Here is a 17,225-nt window from a genome sequence, read left to right on the forward strand (position 1 = left end):
TTGAAAATTTTAAATATGATATTGTTAAACTACAATAAAGTTTTGTACATACTTACCTGTCAGATATATACTTAGCTATAGTCTCCCGACGTTCCCGACAGAATTTCAAATCTCGCGGCACGCGCGACAGGTAGGTCAGGGTGGTCTACCTTACCCGCCGCTGGGGGGGTGGCGGATGTAACGAACCACTGCCCAGTAAGCTTGTCAGATTTTTCTCTTCCACCTGTCTCCTGAGGGGAGGCTGGGTGGGCCATTAATCGTATATATCTGCCAGGTAAGTATGTACAAAACTATTGTAGTTTAACAATATCATTTTTGTCATGAACTTCCCTGACAGATATATACTTAGCTGATTGGCACCCTTGGTGGAGGGTAAGAGACAGCTCAATATACAGTGTCAAGACGGGAAACAACTAATGTTGTAGGATATAAAAACCTTGGTTCTCACCTTTTCAGGATGAAGACTTCATAGATACTATCTCTGAGTCTGCATTGCCTGGAGAGCTACAGCTAGGACGTGACCTGATGCTGAAAGACTCTCGGATCTACCACTGGATATGTGATCCCCTATTGTGGTAGAATCCAAGTCGGATGCTGTTAGAGGGACCTTGTCCGCTTACCTAACAGATCCTTACCACTACCTCTGCAAGGAGCCAAAACCCACCAGACCACCTAACCAAAATACAAAAGGGTTAATATTACGACAAAAGAGGTGCCTCCTTGCACCTCTTCAGACAACCAAAAACAAACAATATAAAATATAGGGTAACATATAAAAAATTTACACAGGATAAGTTTCCAGCTCCCTGCCCCAGCACCGATCCGCCGATACGAAAGGACCCAAGGCGAAGCATTTATCATATGTGATTTTTACATCACGTAGGTAGTGGTTTGCGAAAACCGATTGGCATCTCCAAAAGTCGCCTCCATCAAGTTCCGCACAGACTATATTTTTTCTGAATGCAAGCGAAGTTGCGATGGCTCTCACCTCGTGAGCTTTCACTTTCAGTAGTCTAAATGATCTTCCTTACAGGCCAACATGTGCCTCTGTAATAAGGCTTCTCAGAAAAAAGGAAAGAGACATTCTTCGACATGGGCCGAGTGGGGTCCTTTACGGAGCACCAAAGCACATCTTGATTAGCCTTAAGTTGTTCCTTCCTCTTAAGGAAATACTTCATAATTCTCATAGGGCAAAGAGTTCTTTCAGGCTCTTCCCCTACTAGAAAAGATAAACTATACGAACTTCAAAGCTCCTGGCCAAGGGCGTGATGGGTTTTCATTCTTTGCCAGGAAACTTGGAAGAAATGAACACACCATAGATCTTCCTTAAACCCTACATTGCCCTCAATAGCTTGGAGCTCACTCACTCTCTTAGCTGTAGCTAGGGCCAAAAGGAAGATAGCCTTCTTCGTCAAATCCTTGAAAGAGGCTAAGCCAGGAGGTTCGAATCTAGACGATCCAAGGAATTGTAGGACTACTTCCGTCTAGATTCAGTTCGGTACTACATGAGGACGCTTAATGGTTTCAAATGATCTAATAAGATCATGCAGGTCCTTATCATCGGATATATTAGCCTCTATGCCGAAATACCGCCTGCCAACATACTGCGTATCCCTTAATAGTTGACACAACCAGATGACATTCTTCTTTGAGGAAAATAAGAAATCGCAATTTGGGTCACAGAGGTACTGGAAGAGGAAATGTTCTTCCTCTTGCACCAACGTCTGAAGACATCCCACTTTGACTGGTATACACGCAAGGTGGAAGGTCTCCTCGCTCTTGCGATTGCTTTAGCAGCTGTTGCTGAAAAGCCTTTCGCTCTGACCAAACTTTGGACAGTCTGAAACCAGTCAGACTGAGAGCGAGGAGATTTTTTTGTGTACCTGTCGAAGTGGGGTTGTCTGAGTAGATCGCTCCTTAGCGGGAGCGATCTTGGAAGGTCCACCAACCATTCCAGTACCTCTGTGAACCATTCTTGGGCCGGCCAAAAGGGAGCGATTAAGGTCATTCTCGTTGAATCGGACTCTACGAACTTCTTGATGGTTAGCCCCAGGATCTTGAAGGGGGGAAACGCGTAGACGTCGAGTCCGTTCCAGCCTCTAGAAGAAGAGCATCTATTGCTACTTGCCCTCTGGATCTGATATCGGAGAGCAGTAAGGATCCAGCCTCTTGTTCTTTGACGTGGCAAAGAGGTCTATGTGTGGCCTCCTGCCCCATAACTTCCAACAGGCTCTGGCATACATCCAGATGAAGGGTCCACTCTGTGGGAAGGACCTGATCTTTCCTGCTGAGGAGATCTGCTCTTACATTTCCTTTCTCCCTGCACGAACCTGGTGAGAAGCTTGATTCCTCTTTCTTCTGCCCACAGAAGAAGGTCTCTTGCTGTCTCGTACAGGGAGAAGGAATGCGTCCCCCCCTGTTTCCTGATGTATGCCAGAGCTGTAGTGTTGTCCGCGTTGACCTGCACTACCGATCTTCTGACTTTGGGCTCGAAAGCCTTCAGAGCCAACCACACAGCCATCAACTCCTTTCTGTTGATGTGCCAGGCTACCTGGTCCCCCACCCAGGTAACCTGACACTTCGCTGGTTCCCAGAGTTGCACCCCACCCCATGTCCGACGCGTCGGAGAACAACACCAGGTTGGGGTCTGTGATTGAAGAGACAGTCCCTTCGCAAAGAGGTTGGGATCTGTCCACCATAAGAGATGTTTCTTGATGTCCTGGATAACGACAGGGAGAACGGTTCAAATCCTGAGAACGAACGACTCCAATTCCGATGAAGAAAGAATTGGAGTGGTCTCAGGTGCAACCTTCCTAGGGAAACGAATTGCTCCAGAGGAGGAAGCGTCCCCAGCAGACTCATCCACTCCCTCACTGTGCATACTTCTTTCCCTAAGAAGGTTGTTACTCTCTCGAATCCCTCGGCTATCCTTTCCTGCGAGGGAAAAGCCCGAAAACTCGAGATGTTCATCTGTATCCCGAGATACACACTCTTGCTTGGCGGGAATTAGGTGATGACTTCTTGAAATTGACGAGAAGTCCCAAAGCCTTCGTCAATTCTAAAGTTACTTGTAAGTCCTTCAAACAAACGATCTTCTGAATTTGGCCTTAGCATCAATCGGCGAGGTACATGGATACCTCACCCCTTGCAAATGAAGCCATTGAGCCACATTCCTCAAAATCCCGTGAACACTTGAGGGGCCGTCGAGAGGCCGAAACACAGAGCCCGAACTGAAAATTTTCCCCCCCATCATGAATCTGAGAAACTTCCTCGAGGAAGGATGGATCGGTACGTGGAAGTAAGCGTCCTGTAAATCCAAGGAAACCATCCAGGTCCCCCTGGACGAAGTGCTGCCAGCACTGATGAAGGCGTTTCCATCGTGAACTTCTTCTTTTCTTACGAAGAAGTTCAGGGCGCTTACCATCCAACACCGGTCTCCATCCCCCCCTGAGGAAACTTCGGAACTAGGAAAAGGCGGTTGTAGAAGCCCGATGAATGATGGTCCCTGGTCACTAGTTCGATAGCCCCCCTTCTCCAGCATCTGGATCTACTGCTTAGATGGCGAGAGCTTGAATTTACATGGATGGGGGTCTCTGTGTACCTGGCCGTCAGTTCCCCTTGGGATGGCCGTCAAGGGAGGTCTTTCGACGAAAGGATGAGGTAACCTCTCCTCAAATAGAAAGGGTCCCAAGGATCCACCCCCCTTTTTGGGCCCAGTACTTCTGCAAACTCTAAGAGTCTGGCGCCCACCGTTGATTGAAGGACTTGCAAGTTATTGGGGGCTTTAACAGACTTGGCGAAAGTCTTACCCCTTCTTGAAGGTCTACGACCTCTAAACGTAGAGGTTCTTGATGAAGATGCCCTCGAAAGGGTTCTCGAACACTTGCCTTTTCCTTCTTAGCCTTGGTAGGGAAGGAAGGGCGAGGTTTTCTTGCCGAGCTGTTGCCAAAAGGTCCTGGGTGGGCTTTTTTGGCCGAAAGTGACCTCGAAATGTCCTGCACTCGATGTTTCGGGAACAACTGAGTAGACAGAGGAGCAAACAGCAAATAAGACCTCTGAGCATGGGAGACCGACTTCATTAAGAAGGAACAATAAACCGACTCTTCTTCACGATCCCGGCCCCATAAAGGGAGGCGATTTCACTCGCTCCGTCTCTTACCGACTGTCCATACAAGACAAAACACACATAAGATCTTCTGGCGAAATTGACTCTGGCTTCAATTTTCTTGGCTAGGACTCCCAACGACCAATCAAGGAAGTTTAATACTTCTAGCACTCTAAACATACCTTTGAGCAAATGATCCAATTCATTCATTGCCCAAGTCGTCTTAGCAGAGTTAAGGGCAGTTCTCCTTGTCGAATCTACCAGTGCCGAAAAATCCGAATCAGCCGAAGACGGTAGACCCAATCCTAAGGGCTCTCCTGTTTCGTACCAGAAACCAGCGCGTCCTGATAACTTCGAAGGAGGAAAAGCGAACATCGTTTTCCCCGCTTCTTCTTTGGAAGCCATCCAGGAACCAAAACTCCTCAGTGCCTTCTTCATAGAAAGAGTTGGCTTCATCCTCACACAAGAAGAACTCTTCGTTGTCTTCGCCGTTGAAAAAAGTGAGTGAGGAGAAGGAGGAGCCGTAGGCGTAATGGAATCCCCAAAAACTTGTAAAAGTAGCTCTGTAAGCTTCTTGTAAGAAGAGACAGCAGCAGAAGTGTTCGGTTCCTCATCCGAACCTTCTAGGACGTCTTCTCGAGGCGAGCGCGGAAGATCCTTATGTGACGAAGGGATCCTAGCAGGAGTTGAGCGAGAGGTTGGAGAACGCCCTCTCTTAGAAGAGTTCACATCCACTGGAGAACGATGAGAAGATCTGGGAAGTCTACGATGAGACTCCCTCTTCGAGGTATACGGAATCTCAGCCGAAGGAGAGGTAGGGCTCCTACTCCGAGAATCCTCGGAAACATCCACAGGGCGCTTACGAGGAGGCGAGCGCCCTACTATACTCTATGCGCCTATCCTGAGGCGAGCGGCTGCCAGGAGAAGAGCGCCTATCGAGAGCAGAGCGCTTGCGCGGCTCTCCATACCTGTCCAGTTGCGTACGATCAACGGAAGTCCGACTGGAAGGCGAAAATGCGCCTACTAGGAGAAGGCTGCTTGCGAGACTCTTGACGTCTAACAAGAGGGTAACATTCAGGAGAAGGGCGCTTCAAAAACTAACGAGCGCCTACTTGGAGAAGGGCGCTTCCGGGATTCCTGGTGCCTACCAAGAGACAAACGGTCAGGAGAAGTGCGCCTAGAAGCGGGAGAGCGCCTACGACGGAGAAGGGCGCTTAAAGACTCTTGTGTCTGCCCCTAGGAGAATATCAGGAGTATGACGCCTTAAAAGAGACGAGCGCCTACTAGGAGATCTATGTGCAGTAGGCTCTTGGCGCCTACCTTGCGGGGAGCGGCTAACAGTAGGCCGTCTATCATGCACACGACTCCTACCAGACTCTAGATGCCTGTCAGGAGAGAAGTCACGATCCGACACTCGAGGAGAGTGACATCTGGAAGAAGAACGCCTACTTGTATAAGGGCGCCTTCTAGAATCTTGAGGCTGCTGAGGAGAAGTTTCACGCGAGGGAGTTGAAGAAATCGCGTGATGAGCAGGTGCAGTGCGCTTACCGGAAGCGGGAATCCAATCTGGAGAAAAAACTTCTTTCTCCATAGAGCGTCCTACCGATGTTTGGCGTCTTGAAATCGAAAGAGAGCCAGGCGAGCGAGGGCGCTCACGCGAGCGAGGGCGCTCACGCGAGCGAGGGCGCTCACGCGAGCCCCCACCTTCACCTCGATACAAACCTCCCCATATGAAGGAGAACGATCCTCTGAAGAGCGGCGCCTAGATCTCTTGATCGGAAGAGAAACGTCCTTCTTCCTACGTGAATCTAACTGCTAGAGAGTCTGCTAGCGCCGTGATCTGAGCTTGAAGTCCCGCGAGTACTCTCGTAGGAGAATCTTCTTGTTCTTCCTCGGAAGCAGGCGCCGAGCACGGAGCGCGAGAAGAAGAACGATCACAGGATTTCTTGGGTTTCTTCACCTCCACCGACGATTCTTCCGGGAAAACCTCCGGACTAGAAGCCAAAGGACTGCAGGGAGCCTTCCAAGCCCTCTTCAACGGGCGCGACGCATCCGGGGAGTTCCAACCTCTCTTCGGAGAGGGAGACGACGAAGAGGAGAAGCATTGGCGTAGGAGCTCCTTCTTGTAGCGATCCGAGGCAGCCTGGGAGCGTACTTCAGGATCTGCCGAGGGGACGCCTGACCGGTGGGGGCTCTCCCTAGCCCTCCTGCGGCTTTCGACTTTCCTACTCCACTGGAACTGGGAGTCTGGAAGAGGTCTAGGCCTAGAGGCACTAAGGAGCCGGTCAGACGCACCCTCCACAACACTCGGGACACTGCACTGCACTGATCACTAACACTCTCCTTACCTTCCAACTGACGAATCTTCTGATCCATAGAACGATTCTTGGCTTTCAGAGCTGCCGCCTCCGAAGGCGAATCTTCGGCTTCGGTGCGGGGAGCCGGGGCTGCAACTTGGGAAGAAGGTTCTAATTCTACGTTAGTACTATTAGGATCCACATCCAACTCACTCATTCTAGATCTGCTAGAACTTCTAGAGGAAGCCTTACGCACTCTATCACGTTCCAACTTCCTCCTAACATAAGAAGAGAGAGCCTTATATTCTTCTTCATTCAATCCCTTACATTCATTACAAGGGTTAGCAAAAGCACATTCATTCCCCTGCATTTCATGCAAACCGTGTGGGGGTCTACCGAAGCTTTCGGCAACCTCACCTTACATCCTTCATTCACGCAAACCCTAAACAAAACCGAAGTTTTAAACTACCGATTCTAGATCAGACATCGTTAAAGAAAATCAAACTCAAAATCAAACCGGTCCACAATCAGCGTATGCCAAGCCAAACAAAGCGAATATGTCACCAAAAGAAGTCCAAATTAACTCCAGGCAAGCGAGAATCGAAAAAACTATCGAGAGGAACCGACAACAGTTGTTATCGTTCCCGCGACAGAGAAAAATCTGACAAGCTTACGGGAGTGGTTCGTACATCCGCCACCCAGCGGCGGGTAAGGTAGACCACCTGACCTACCTGTCGCGTGTGCCGCGAGATTTGAAATTCTGTCGGGAACGTCGGAGACTATAGCTAAGTATATATCTGTCAGGGAAGTTCATGTACAAAAACTATATTTCCAATTTGAAATATTATTAAATACTCAATTTTACAACTGTATTATTCTCTCTGTTCTTTTATTCCTTTCCTCTCTAGTCTGTGGAATCTTGCTAGTCAAGTCGCTATTCTTTTGCCTTGATCTATTATGCCTTTATATGCATGCTTAGATGAATAATACTAACCACAATTCCCCCCCCCCACAAAAAAAAAATTATTATTATATTTGTAACAACTGTATTAAGACAGCATTCTGCAGCCCAACAAAACACTGATACAATAGCATGCAGTGTTTGATTTCTAGCTGGCCAACACTTATATAATGTAAGTCAGAACTTTTACTAATGCATTTCTGCATAAACAATCAATGATGAATCCAGAATAAACTTACTGTTCCACTCTGAGGCATAGCAAACACATCTATTACTCGGACTGTATAGTCATCAACAAATTCTCCAAGCATGAGACCCATTACTTCCATTGGTACACCTGCTCTCCCATGCTTTAACATTTTCAGAAGAGCTAGGGATGAAATATAAACCTGAAAAGGATAATCACATAAAGTATAAGTACAACAATTTTATATTATTAATATATGAATTCAGTGATTTCTAGTTTCCTTAACCATTCACATTAAAAACCCTACACCATAAATTACCCAACATTTTACGCCAAAAAATCTTAACTCAGGAAATTCTAAGTCATATATCAGTTTTAAAAAGTTACACATTTCCCAAATGATTACCTGTTCTGCTGTGTCTGGAACCGGGGCATCATTTGGCGGAGGACCTTGGCCAAGATTAGGTAACCCTCCACCAAGTCTCAACAGCCGATCCATTTTCCGGGGGTTAACTGAGGAAAGGAAACAAGGAAAAGAGCTAAGGAAGCTGTCACTAGAGATATGGCATTAAATTTAAAGTGAAAGAAGTGGTTCAATTCCAGTGATACCACAAACCTTGAACAGTTTTATTCTTAAAATAAACTACAAAATGATACCAGTTAGTCATTCTTGCAATGCAATGGGAGGATCAAATTACAGACAAGGAAGTTACAGAATCTGACAATAACCAGCTACCAAATAAAAAGGCACCTCCAAATTTAAGAGAGTTAATACCAAGGGGGCAGGAGTCTACCAGAAGAATGGAGTCTTTACATTAGGATAAATCTTCTGGTGCCAGCTGGAAACTGGTAAAAAAAATAAGAATTGTATATGCAAGGAATGGTGGCATTTCATATCTTGTCATGGAGATGAGGTGGTGAGAAGCCAGCGACACAAGACCAACCTCATGACATTTTTTTTTCCCAGCCCAGGGTTAACTGCAAGAGGGGTGGCTATGAAAAATACAAATAAATTTAAAATTTTTCATTTGTTCAGATGTGGAACAAACCTAGGTCTTAACATTAGGATAGACTCACACTTGGCAGGAGGTAAGGAAATTCTGAACCGACTGGAGGTTTGGCACACCAGGTCACAATTCCTAGATGAAAGTATTCCAAGGAAGGTAAGCCTGAACTGTTAGATATACATACTATACTGCATAAATATAATTTTACTTATTGCACCATTGTGGGATTACGGCGAATTTGACTGGTCTAGAGTTTCGAAAAAAGGTGTGCGGTGGCCGTAGGCTTTAAAATCGGTTAGCGTCAGCGGCCAGGAACAGAACCCCTGCCACTAACCGAGGGCCGCCTGTATATGTAGTTTAAGTTAGGTATTGAATGGTCCAAATTGTTGTATTTTATTGTTTATTGGTCAATTTAGCTTTATTATAAAATTTACTGGGGTGTTTTTGTAGGGTCTGGAATGAATTACGCAATTTACATGTAAAATGTGGTTCAAGATACGAAAAAATCAGGTATGAAGGCCGCTTTGGAACGGATTAATTTCGTATCCTGAGGTACTACTGCATGTATATATATATATATATATATATATATATATATATATATATATATATATATATATATATATATATATATATATATATATATATATATATATATATATATATATATATATATATATATATATATATATATATATATATAATATATATATATATATATATATTATATATATATATATATATATATATATATATATATATATTATATATATATATATATATATATATATATATATATATATATATATATTATATATATATTATATATATATATATTATATATATATATATATATTATATATATATATATATATATATATATATATATATATATATATGTATATATATATATATATATATATATAATATATATATATACACATACAAATATTAGAGCAATCTTATCATTATTGCATTACTATGACATCTAGAATTCACAGAAACAGTTTGTAAAGGCAGTAGCGCATGTGTCAAGTTCCACTAAATTGAAAATGATGACTTGCTATTCCTAGTATGCATTAAAGGTTGCTTTTGTTTTAGGCGTACAATTATTAAAAATTTTAAAAACAATAATGTCAGCCATACAATTATTTGGAGAAGAAAAGTCAAAATAGTAATATAGGGCTTAAATAAATGAAAAGTGCTAGCAAAAAAAGTACAAAGTTTATGTCATAAACAATTCACTACACTGTTGTCTGCTCGTGGATTCTGATTGCCAGATGTACAAGGATGGAAAATTATTCCCACCATGGCTTTGCTGTAAACACCCTCTCACATATTTCAAGTGGAATTTGGAGTGAGTTAAGAACGGAATGTGTATAATTATATGATCAAATAAGCACTGTGGAGATACAGTTGTGATAGCAGTATGGATAAAACCACCAATCACAAGGTAAAAATGCATTTTAGATCAAAACATGACCCCTGGAATAAAGACATCTCATACTTTCACTTGTATAGGCAACAAAATGTTTTATTATGTTGATTACAACTACAACCTTGACACCTAATATTGATAAACGTTACATATAGGTATACACAAATAGGCTAGCCCTATTGTTCAAATGAGCGCTGGGTAGGACATGTCCACGAGTGTAGAACCGACTGACACTCACAACAATACCATGCCATATTGGATTTAAAAACTGCCTTGGACATATTTTACAGACTTCTCATGCTTATTTTACTTCGTACGGCAGCTTCACACCTAGGTATATCTCATTCTGTTGACGAAATTCAATGTTCTCAATGGTATGCTTAAATATTCAATTGTATTGCTGTTTCACAAATTAAATATAAAGAAATAGGCAAGTGGTCTTTTGACGGATAAATGAGCGCACAGCGGTGTTTTACCCTAGGTACTATTGGCCCGAACCAGGCCCTTGGGGATGAACGTAAAAACCTAAGCCCTAGGGGAAACAACTACCTTGGATCCATCGTACTCAGGTGGATCAGCCTTATTCACTTCATATTTAATTGGAGAAACAAGAATACAATTGCATCTTTAAGCATACCATTCAAAAGATTGAAGTTTTGTCAACAAAATGTGATGTGCGAAAGTCCCACACAAACTAAAATAAGCATGTGAGGTCTTTGTAAAATATGTTTTCAAGGCATTTCTTTAAATCCCATATGGTGTCGTCCGCCTCCGGTCCCTTTCGTAACCGGCATTGATCCAACGTACTTCCCAACCTTTCCAGCGCTCATTTGAACAATATGAGCATATATATGTAACGTTTATTGATCTTACTCAAGATTGCAGTTGTAATCAGCACAAGAAAACAACATTTTGTTGCCTATATTGGTGAAAGTATGAAACTTTTTATTCCCGGGGTCATGGTTTGAACTGAAATTCATTTATACCTTGTAATTGGTGGTTTTATCGTTACTGGCATCACAACTGATACTCCCCAGTGCTTCTTCAATTGTAATTATACACATTTTAGTCTTAATTCACTCTAAATTGCACTTGAACTGCATTGAGAGTTTGCTGACAGAGAAGTCGTGGGGGTAAAAAATTTCCAGCCTTGTCGTACATCTGGCTGCGGAAAACCAACGCCGAACAGACGACGGATTAGTGAATTGTTTACGACTTTTTTTTTTTTTTTTTTTTTTTGTTTTTTTTTTTTTTTTTTGCTAGCACTTTTCATTGATTTTTTGCTAGCACTTTTCATTGATTTAAGTCTATGTGTAGTATTACTATTTTGACTTTTTTATTTTTAGTAGTTGTATCCCAGAAATAAGTGTAACCTTTAATGCTTGCATGCTAGGAATGGCAAAATTTCATCGTTGCCAATTTAGTGGAGCTTCACACATACGCCGATGCATTTACAAACTGTTTCCATGAATTCTATTTGTCATAGTAATACAATAATCATAAAATTGATCTTATACATATATATACCACAAATATATATGCTAATTTCACATATTTTCCCCAGTTTTGTGTAATTCTTATACCCAGTTTGGAAGGTAAACACAGGTATGTACCAATTGGCAACACTGATAAATAATAGGAGACCACAAACAACACCATAGCCTATGTACTGTTCACAGCAAAACTGTTGATATTTGAGTCAGGAAACTAGTTACTTTTTTAGCAAATATTTTCAAATTAATTATCATGGATAGCCTATGTAAAAAAATTTATGCGATTCATGACCTTATAATGATGTTTAACTATTAATTTAAATAATTATCTAGCGCACGCTTCTTCTTTCTACCAAAAAATTGCGAGTTTCCTTGGATCTGAGGTGGAGGGCATAATTGTTTACGATTGTTGTGAAGAAAGTGTCCCAGCATCTATGGGTAGAAGTGGTGTGCAGATTTAGCACATGGAATGGTAATTTTATAGACATAAGTGACTCCGCAAACATCGAGATGGCGTCAATCTTCTACATTTTTGGTGTTTCAAGTCAAAATTTCGAAAGCGTCATGGAGGTATGCTTGCACTGCGCATGGATAGACTTTCATCAACCTCTGTTTAATCTTAAAATATGTATGACCTTAATTTCTAACTTTGGAAAAAGTACTTACTTCAAGAGGAGAGTAGAGGTCTCGAGTTGTTGCTCTTACCACCAATGACTCGTGACTAGTGCCCATCTACATATCAGGACGTGTTAAAATACTTTTTTGGAGGGTTGATCAACAAGCGGCCAAGGCTGGATCAGCTAGTCCACTCAGTTGTCTCCCCTAGAGAAAAAGGTATGTGGTCTTTTGACAGATCAATGACCACACAGCAGTGCTTTACCCTAGGTACTAGGGTAAACAATCACGGACGATCCATCGTCATCACGCTGGACGGGTCTTATTCTCTCGATATTTAATTGGTGAAACAAGAATATAATTACAACTTTAAGCATACCATTCAAAAGATTGAAGTTTCGTCAACATAATGTGATATATGAAAGGCCCATACGAACTAAAATAAGCATGTGACGCTCTTTGTAAAATATGTTTTCAAGGCAGCTTTGAAATTCAATATGGCGGCTATCATCAGGCTGGCCGGTCTAATCATGGACAATCCATCATCTTTCCCACCCTTCCCAGCACTCACTTGAACAATCTTAGCATATATATGTAACATTTATTGATCTTACTCAAGATTGCAGTTGTAATCAGCACAATAAAACAACATTTTGTTGCCTATATTAGTGAAATTATGAAACTTGTTATTCCCGGGGTCATGGTTTGAACTGAATTCATTTTTACCTTGTAATCGGTAGTTTTATCCTTACTGTCATCACAACTGAAACTCCAGTGCTTATTTGATTGTAATTATACACATTATTGGTCTTAATCCACTCCAAATTGCCCTTGAACCACATTGCTGTTTCTGGTTCATAAGCGCTCACTCCACAAACACAGTTACGAGCAGCAGACGACGACACTGTTTATGAGGTGCAAAGCTTTATTCCCTTAATTGTTTACTTTACCATTATTTTGTTTAACTTTACTTTGTTACTTCAAAATGTTTATTTAATTCATGTCTATTATCCTTTTTTGCAACAAAATTACCCCCAAAAATTACAGATATTTCTAAAGTAGATACAATCCAATGTTTCTAACCTTGTCGTGCATCTGGCTGCTGAAAACCATCGCGGAGCAGACGACGGATAGTGAATAACAATTTTTTTCTTTTTGGCAGCACTTTTCATTGTCTATATTAGTATTTTGATCTTTTAATAACTGTATGCCAGAAATAAATTTAACCTTTAATGTTTGTATGCTAAGAATGGCAAAATCATTGTTGCCACATTAGTGGAGCTTCACACATACGCCAATGCATTATTATAAACTGTTTCCATGAATTCTAGTTGTCATAGTAATGCAATAATGATAAAATTCCTTTAATATTTGTATATATACTTCCAATACATAGGCTAATTTCACCAATTTCCACGTTTTGTGTAAGTCTTATACCCAGTTTGGAGGGTGAACACTTACCAATTGGCAACAGAGAGAAGGGAAGGCGATGGAAAGAAGAAGGACAGGGGTGGCGGTGGAGGTGGGGGGAGAGGGTAGGTGGAGCTATTTACTCCTGTCTTCGTATCTATTTCTGGATAATGGAGTTTTTATCTCTTGGTACAAGGACAAGTGTCGTTATTCTTTACGGTTAGTGACTCACGATACCCTTATAAATTACGGCACTGGGTGTAATACACTATAGCAAAATCTCGTTCTGATAAGCGTATTCATCACAGAAATATTGGCAAAAAACATGCTTGCACTGTCTCTAAACCCATAGTAGACATGCTGCTTAGTTGTCAATTAAGTTTTTTGTAATCAAGAATTTTTTACAAGCTAGCTATTGTATAAATTCATATTTTTCTCAATCAAAACATATGCTCCTCAATGTTAACTTTCCTCTTTTAACGACTCTCTGGTCATTGCAAATTCGGCCCCATTAATTTCTTATGGTGCGAAAACAGACAAGAGGCCCAGGGAGCAAAAGCGATTGCGTCACACTACAGCGATAATCCGGCAATAAAACATCTTCATATATCCAAAAAGTAAATACGTAATAAAGATATATATGGGCATTACGATTATAACAATTACATGAATATAGCTGATAACAATCTGCATGAATAACTGGTAAACTGTTCTGCAAGAAAGTTGAGTACTACCTATAGCAATTCATTTACAATAGGTAAGAAAGTCAAGATGTCATGACGTCATAATACAAGACTTAAAAAAACGTCCTAATTCCGAAAAAAATTACTTAGGTTAGAGTCAGAAATCAAGTTATTTTTTCAATAACAAATATTTTCAAATTAATCATCATAAATATGTAAAATATTGATGTTTTATTATTTATTTAAATAATTATCTAGTGAATATTTCGTCGTCGTCTTCTACCAAAACAGTAGTAGGTACTTTCCTTAAAAAAATCGTAGCCAGGGACCGTTTTCAGATTGTTGTGATGAAAGTGCTCCAGCGTCTATGGGTACAAGTGGTGTGCAGATTTATCACAGGAAATGGGAAGTTTATTGACACAAGCGACTTCGCAAACATCGAGATAGCACCAATCTTCTAAGTTATTTAATCGTAAGTAAAAATTTCGAAAGTGTTATGGTGAAGTTTGCACTGCGCTGGCCACCCTTTTCATTACCCTCTGTTTACAGCTTTAAATTTGGCCTTAATTTCTAACTTTGGAGAAAATATTTACTTCGAAAGGAGAGTAGAGGTCTTTAGCTGTGTTTCTCAACAACAACAACTCACGACTGATGACCATCTCTGGTGTCAGGACGCGTTATAGGGCTAAGTACTTTTTCGGAGGGTGTCCAGCCGTGACCGTCGGTGTGTTGGCCAGTCCATGCGGTTATTTACCCTAGGTACTACCTACCTATTGGCTAGAACCAGGCCCTTGGGGATGAACGTAAAACCCTAGATATGCCGTAACAGAATCGCACAACACAAGCTGGCCTAGGTACAACCTTACAACAAAGACCTTGTCAAAGCACTACATTCTGCATGTAACAGTAACAAAATGGCTTCAAAACATAGGTATATTCGCCTTCAAATACTGTGAGACTGAGCCACAGACTCAAGGAAAACAAACTTAGGCGAGCAAAGAAAGCTTCTACTAGGTAGGCTAACTAGTATAGTTACCTAGGTAACTACCTTGCCTACCTAGTACTCAGGGTCAGATTAGGTTTACACTAACCCAGTCTATGGTATAGAGCAAGATTAACGTAATTCAAGAAGAATCCTAACTTAAATACTAGGTCTCATTAACCCCCTTTAATAGTTTTGGCTAAAGGAACTCAACTAAATACATCAACAGAAATTAACAACTCACTACACAACGAAACAACTACCGCACCGCTGACTTCTTTCAAAACTAGAGTACGAAATCTGACTCTGAGTTTCAGAAATCTGTCAACTATGCTGGACTCTCGACCTTATAATATTTTTTTAGCTCCAAAGCACTCCATAGTGTTTTAAATCATTTATCTTATTATAATTTAAGACAAAATGTTGAAATGCTGCATCTTCTACCGTGATTGCCCTTTACTGTTGTAGGGAAATGTGTAAGTCGAGCTTTTACACAAAACTAGGGACCAATCAATGATGACATCATATTTATGGTTGAGTAATTCAGCCACACCGAAGGGCTTAGTCATAAAGTTTAATAGTTTTACACTCATGAAACTACTTTTTTCCTCGATATACAAAGAACACGGAATCTTATATTTAATTAATTGATTGCCACGCTACTATCATTCGTGTTTACATATTCTTTTTAAAAATAAGGAATTCCATTGAAATTAGCTGGAATAAACGCCATATATAGTGCAAAAAGTTTTAACCTGTGCCTAGATATCTTATAAAAACGTATTTCAGTTTACTAAATAATTTGATAAAATAACCCGTTATGTGTCGTATAACAATTACAACTAGCAATAATTTTGGCTATATTCATAGCCTACGCTAAATCTCATAAATACAGTAATCACAGATATACTGAGTACTGAAATATTATATGATATGATTTTATTAGCATTAACCAGTCATTTTCTCTCCTACGGCTTTACGTTACACTATCGTTGGTTGGGACCATGGTTGGGACATTCTGGATGGGCAATATTTCCCGCGCAAACAAAAAGACAAGTTTTGGCTTACAAGCTGACGGAAAAGAGCGTTTTCACTGAACCGCCATGGTCGTTTCCTCTGAGTAACTTTCTTCCTTCTGGAGAAACAGAAGCGAATACTTTAGAAGAATATATCTTACTTTCACCAAGAGACATGTCAATATGATAGTGCTTTCAAGAGTAAGTATACATGATACCTGGAATCACGAAAACAGTAAACAGTAGTAAATTCATAATAAATATACTTTCCTCTCGTTGACACCGTGAAATAATCTCTATTTTTCCCTACCCATTACCGCTTTAGTCGTGAGCTGAATACCATACGAAATCACTAAGGATCAATTAAAATTTACTTGCACAATCCAAGCAGTTCTGATATAGAAAATACGACGTAAGTTCAATCAGCTCCACTAAATAAATTCAGAATTATTACATTTATGGTTGAACTGAATTCGATTGTTTTGGCCTGAGTCACTTATTCTTATTGAGCGACAGTATTAATATTATAATGAAATAAATACGTGAAAACTTTATGAAACGTTAAATGTCATATTGTACTTTAGACGCACGATTAACTGACGGATTTTCCCCATCCCTGGTTACTTCAAAGGGTCCCTTGGCAGTCGTGTAGACCGTCCGGCTGAAATTTAAGTGTTTTTGAATAACCTCTCTTTTGTGTGCCGCATGGGTTTTATTGAATAGATTATGCTCAGATTATGCTTGTACATTTTTTCTTTCCGTTCTTGTGAAATTTGACAGAATAATGAAAGTATTGTATATTCAGAGTAACTTTTCCTATAATAGCCTTATTTTACTGGACTCTATTAATCTATAGTTTCCATAGTATGACGTGTATTTATGACCTCGGGAGCTTTTATGTAGGAGACCTTTTAGGAATTTCGATGCTTTTTATTCGTCATCGTGACGCACGTCGGAACATATTTTCAAGGTCAGTTCTTCCTTTGATATGTAGCTTATGAAAATTGATAAGAATATGTAAACCGTGACCT

At 40.9% G+C, this 17,225-nt stretch overlaps 1 protein-coding gene across 2 annotated transcripts in view; it reads right to left on the reverse strand.

The window, feature by feature from the left end:
• The window catches only part of LOC135221687 (26S proteasome non-ATPase regulatory subunit 14), a 78,844-nt gene extending 63,294 nt beyond the window's left edge, over window positions 1–15,550 (reverse strand). Inside the window, exons 1-3 of one of the 2 annotated variants that reach the window (XM_064259418.1) lie at window positions 15,423–15,550; window positions 7,957–8,063; window positions 7,603–7,752 (exon numbers count right to left, since the gene is read on the reverse strand). In XM_064259418.1, the coding sequence (XP_064115488.1) occupies window positions 7,603–7,752; window positions 7,957–8,049 (243 nt within the window). In that variant the 5' untranslated portion in view covers window positions 8,050–8,063; window positions 15,423–15,550. The remainder of the gene's footprint in view (window positions 1–7,602; window positions 7,753–7,956; window positions 8,064–15,422) is intronic. The other variant, XM_064259419.1, reaches the window with a different exon arrangement.
• Between the last annotated feature and the right edge of the window lie 1,675 nt (window positions 15,551–17,225).

This window comes from Macrobrachium nipponense, chromosome 3 (assembly GCF_015104395.2).
Source record: "Macrobrachium nipponense isolate FS-2020 chromosome 3, ASM1510439v2, whole genome shotgun sequence".
Taxonomy (NCBI): domain Eukaryota; kingdom Metazoa; phylum Arthropoda; class Malacostraca; order Decapoda; family Palaemonidae; genus Macrobrachium; species Macrobrachium nipponense.